The 5,473-nt window shown below is 50.5% G+C and overlaps 1 protein-coding gene across 1 annotated transcript; it reads left to right on the top strand.

The window, feature by feature from the left end:
* The first annotated feature begins 2,656 nt into the window (after positions 1-2,656).
* Positions 2,657-3,973, top strand: BECN2 (beclin 2). Its single transcript, XM_090263486.1, has one exon. It carries the CDS (start codon positions 2,657-2,659, stop codon positions 3,971-3,973), a length of 1,317 nt encoding a protein of 438 aa, XP_090119612.1.
* The last annotated feature ends 1,500 nt before the right edge of the window (positions 3,974-5,473 follow it).

The raw sequence follows: 5,473 nt of genomic DNA, 5'->3' as shown, positions 1-5,473 counted from the left end.
CTAGACCGTCTCAGGCGACAGGATGCTGAGGGGCATCGATGGCTTCACCAAAAAGTGACTTTTGATACCCTTTCCCGCAGTGCCCCTCTAATTTTCATGCCCCCTGTAATTTTCATGCACTTCCCGTTCTCCAACCCAGTAACCTTGAAGCTCTACCTTAATGCATTTAAACAGATTGCTGTTGGGCAGACATTACAGATCAGGCCCTGTTCTGGGCCCTTCGCACAGAACAGCAGACAAAGCAGGTGAAAATCCCGAAACATCCTCCAAGCCAGAGTTCTCACTCTTGGGGACTCCTCAACCTTAATAAAACAGGAGCCAGGTAGCAGGAGAAAAGACGAGGAACAATTTCTGGCCACAAGCGCCCAGAGCAAGAGCCGCACCTCAGCTCCACCTCCTCACGTGCAGGACAGGCGCTGGCAATACATACGTATATCAGATCATCACATTGCCCGCCTTCAGCGTACAGTGTCGATTCTGTCAATAACGCTGGGGCCGGGGTAGAGATTGTGGCGTGAGCGGGGCAAGGGCTGGGGCTCAGAGCTGATGCTGACAGCACTTCCTCCTCCTGCTGCGCCCCAAGCCCTCCGGGCAGTGTCAGGGAGAGGAAAGGCAAACTGTAGGGCCGATTCCTGCCAATCCACGCACCCCAGGGCTCAGCTCTCAGACGCTCGCTCCATGCCCCACTTTGCAGTGCTGTGCAATCCTCATTGCCAAGTTCATAGCAAACACTGATTTTCTTTTAAATTTTATTTTATTTATTTATTTTTTAAAGATTTTGATTTACTTCTTTAGAGGGGAAGGAAGGGGGAAAGAGAAGAAGAGAAACATTAATGTGTGGTTGCCTCTCATGAGCGTCCAACTGGGGACCTGGCCTGCAACCCAGGCATGTGCCCTCACTGGGAATTGAACAAGTGACCTTTTGGTTTTCAGGCCGGCGCTCATTCCCCTGAGCCACACCAGCCAGGGTGAAAACACTGATTATTGCTGTAACCGTTGATCCATCAGCTAGTCAATTGTGGGGGTGACTTTGGCCCACTAGACAGATTCTGGGGGATACTGCATTGCCTGTGAAGGGCTAGGTGCTCTGCTGCCAACTTCTAAAGGATGATCCTATTATTTATTAATTCAGGAAAATATCAGAGGGTCCTGAGGCCTAGAGGGACTCGTGAGCAGTCGTTTAAACTCTCTTCACCCTAATGTACTTCCTGTCTTTCCAAGTCCCAGTGAGTATGCAGTTCAGATAGGACGCTGGTAAGAGCCCGCATGGAAGGCTAAGGGGTCGTTAACAGGTGTAAATTACCAATTTGTCCATGACAGTGACTGGGTTAGGTGGGGTTTGAAAACTGCAGCCAAGGGTGGCCAGTGGAAAGGGCATTTCCTGCCCTGTCTGATGTGGCTCAGTGAATTGAGCAGCAGCCTGCGAAACAAAGGGTAAGGGTCACCGGTTCGATTCCCAGTCAGTGCACATGCCTGGGTTGTGGGCTGTGTCCTCAGTTGGGGGGATATGAGAGGCAATCATACATTGAGTGATGCCCAATTCCCTGATGTGCCTAAACTTGTAACCCCCATCCTGCAGGAAGGCTTCCTGCGTCCACCCGCCCCTACTGCCAGGGTGGGTGTGGCTGGCACGCTGCCTCCTGCATGACACTAGGACAGACAGGCCCTGTGGCTTTCCAAACCACCCCCCACCCCTTATTTTAGCTGAGGAGTTGGAGTCTTCTGTATTTATTTTATGCTCTGCTCCCCCAGGTCAATAACTGCAGGTTAAAAACTCATAGGTTTCTGATTTAGAGCAAGTATTTCTGGCTTGTCAGCAAGCTTAACTGGATGGCTGATAAAGGGAAGTCAAAGTCTTTGTAAAGTTTCTGGTTAGTGTGTTTTTTGATAGCAAATGCACGGTGTATTAATCTTGTTATCTTAGCTTCTGGCTGACCTGATGGTAAGATACATATCTCTAAACTACTTATTTGATTTGATTTGTTCACTAAACATCTTTCCCATGTATTCCCATTACATTACCATGTGATAATGTCAACAGAGCAGGGTGTCTAAATTTGGTGGTCAGGGAAGGCTTCCTGGAGGAAATGACATCTAACCCCTAAAAAGATGGGTAGGAGTTATCCAGGTAATGAAGAGGAGGAAGAGCATTCGACTCATAGGGAACAACAGGATGTATTGGAAGAATTGAAATTCAATTAGTTTTCAGGAACACAGATGAGCCCATGGGTGAGGGTGGCAGGAAATGGAGACAGAAGAAGCTGGAAACAGGAGCAGAGGCCTTGGTATCAGATTAAGATGCTAGGACTTTATCTTAAAGTAAGATAAGAGCATTAAAGATTTTAAGGAGGGAAGTACCATGATCAGATTTTAGTTTTAGAAGGAATTGCTCTTTAGATCTGCTTTGAAAATGTTAAAGGAACGTGGGATGACTGGATTTTCCTTTGAGAAAGACTCACTTGTCTAAAAGAGCTAAAGGGAGGTCTGCAGGTATCTAAGGAGGGTACCATTGTAAGGTCTGAGGTGGAAGAGTGACAGGTGAGATGCATTTTAAGAGAATCACTCCTCTAAAGGAGCTTTAAACGCCATAAATGAAGAAGTAACTGGAGAGCCCGCAGAAACTTAGAATCCAGGTTGCACGTCAAGACCTCCAACCATGTCCTCCACCCGCTTCGTTTGCCAGCGCTGCTCCCAGCCCCTGAAGCTGACTCAGCCCGCAGAATCCTTGGGTCTTGACCCCAGCCAAGAACCTGCATCTTCGAGTCTCCCCTCCGCTCACCGGGAGCCAGGAGACACTCCAGAGGGAGCCCCGACCCCCGCGGTGGACACAGGTGTTGAAAAGGCGCAGGATGGTGCCTCCAGCGGGACCGTCCCTGGCGATGGCAGGATGTCCGGGCACAGTTCCAGCAGCTTCACCCTGCTTGGCAAGGTGAGCTCTGGGAGGACTCTCCATAGCATCCAGAAGGCCACTGGGGACACCTTTGCCATCCTTTCCGGGGAAGAGGATCTGGACCAACGACCCCTGTGTGAGGACTGTACGGACAGCCTTTTACAGCAGCTGGACTCCCAGCTCAGGATCTGCGACGCCGACTGTCGGAACTACGAACGCTGCTTGGAGACCATGGAGCGAGTCCGCGAGGACGAGAGGGAGACCCTGCGGCAGGAGCTGAAGGATGCGGAGCTGGAGGAAGCGAGGCTGGTCCAGGCGCTGGCGCAGGTGGAGACGAACCGGGAGCGAGCAGCTGCGGCTCTGGAGGCCGCCCAGGCGCAGACCGAGGCGCTGGACGCGCAGGAGAGGCAGCACCAGAGGGACCACAGCAGGCTCAAGTGGCAACAGCTGGAGCTGCAGGACGAGCTGCAGAGCGTGGAGAACCAGCTGCAATGCGCCCGGGCCCAGCTGGCCTGGCTGGAGAAAACCGACGCCTTCAGGGCAGCGTTTGAGATCCGTGACGACGGCCCCGTGGCCACGATCAATAACTTCCGACTGGGCTGCCTCCCCACTGTCCCCGTGAGCTGGCATGAGATCGGCGCAGCGTGGGGACAGACAGCCTTGCTGCTCCTGGCCCTGGCTAAAGAGGTCAGGCTGGACTTCCAGCGGTACCGACTCGTCCCGTGCGGAAACCGCTCCTATCTGAAGTGTGCAACCCGGGACTCCGCGAAGCTGCCCTTGTTCCTTGACCAGTCGCAGAGGGCCCCCTCCTATAGCAGGTTTGACCAGGCCATGGTGGCTTTCCTGGACTGCATGCAGCAGTTCAAGGTCGAAGCCGAGAAAGGCGGGGAGCCGGGTCTCTGCATGCCCTGCCGCATGCGCGCGGACGAAGGCCTGATAGAGGACCCGGGGGCCGGCGGTGAGTCCTATTCCATCAGAACCTGCCCGAACACGGAGCAGCGCTGGAGCAAGGCGCTCCAGCTCGTGCTCACCAATTTCAAGTGCAGCCTCGCCTGGGTCTCGTTAAGGTATCGGCAAAAATAATTTGCATTTCCTACGAGGGAGAGGGATTTCTTAGGTCAATTGTCAAACTGTCCAAATGACAGTGAAGATGAAATTAGCAAGTGATGGGATACAAGGGCGGAGGCGGAGGTGAGATGGAGAGGGTGGGAAAGGGAAAGGTGGAGGTCTTCCAATTCTTTTATGAGAGAATAAACTGGGGCCACTGGTGCTTGTAGTAGAACTTTGGGAGGGGGATATTCAAAGATCTTTTTAAATTGAACTTGTTGGAGTGACATTTGTTAATAAATGTACGGGTTTCACATGTATGATTCTGTAATGCATCATCTGTCTATTGTATTGTGTGTTCCCACCCCAAGTCAAGTCTCTTTTCATCACATTTATTTCCCCTTTTCCTCTTCTACCTCCCTGCCCCTCTTTCCCTCTAGTAATCACTATGCTGTTGTCTGTCTTGTTCTTTTTTTTTTTTTTTTTTTGCTTAGTTCCTTCCCCATTTTACCCAGCACCGCCCCCCCTTAACAGCTGCCAGTGTGTTCTCTGTATCTATGAGAGATTTTAAATTTTTTACTGTGATGTATAGTGCCAACCACCCCCTCCCTCATCCCTGAGAAACGTTCAATAAAGTTCAACACATTCTTCAATGAGTCAAAGTGAGAAGTGCGTCATTGGGCTGTACCATTGTGCTGAGGCTCACCTGGTGGTAAGGGGGTGGGGTGGGGTGGCCAAAGTACACTGTTCGGGCTGAGAGACCAATCCAGTGGTCTGTTAAGGGTCATAAGGTGAGCCCTTACAGAAAGCTAAAGATTAAGAAAAGTCAGAACAGAATCCCAAGTCCTTGTCATGATTGCAGGGAGGTAGAGTTCAATGGCGTGGCTAGAAGGGCTTGCTTGGCCAGTCTGCAGTAGAGGGGAACCACCCATGAGCAGAATTCTCAGTCGGGGTCACGTTGAGAGAGACACTCAGACTCCAAGGATCTGTACACTTGATGTCTTTACCTGGAGCCACCAAGGTAAAAAGGTAGGCCTCTTAAAAATGTGGCAAACTGGGAAGTGGAGGAAATATCTAAAGGGATCAAGGGCTTTGCAGCCCCAGCCAATTCCAGCCTGGAATCATGGCTTCCTGCGTCCGGCTTTTCAGGAGAAGCTGTATGTCTGGGTGTTGCTTTTCTTTATACTTATTTATGTTATTTTTAGAGACAGGGGAAGAGAGGGAGGGAATTAGGCAATTCCTTGGTTTCTAAATCACGGTAACTAATTACAATATTTTAAAACGTTTTGAGGCAAAACCATTTTGAGGCCATGTTGACCCTAGAGCCAATTATTCAAAACCTGGCTTATTTCACATGCTCTGGAAATGAAAGGAGATAATGCGTATGAAAGAGTTTTATCAGGGCGAAGATCCTGTAAAAACACTGTTACTTTTTTCTCAAGTAGGTAAACTGGAGTAAGGAGGAGAGAGATCTCTGCTCTCTTGAAGGTGGGAGACTGGAAGAGCTAATCTTTAGTAAGATCTGGCCTTCAGTCA

Source organism: Furipterus horrens, unplaced genomic scaffold (genome assembly GCF_987537825.1).
Source record: "Furipterus horrens unplaced genomic scaffold, mFurHor1.1.pri manual_scaffold_15, whole genome shotgun sequence".
Lineage (NCBI taxonomy): Eukaryota > Metazoa > Chordata > Mammalia > Chiroptera > Furipteridae > Furipterus > Furipterus horrens.
Note: the sequence above shows the minus strand (reverse complement) of the source record. Positions and strands in the feature narration are given on the sequence as shown.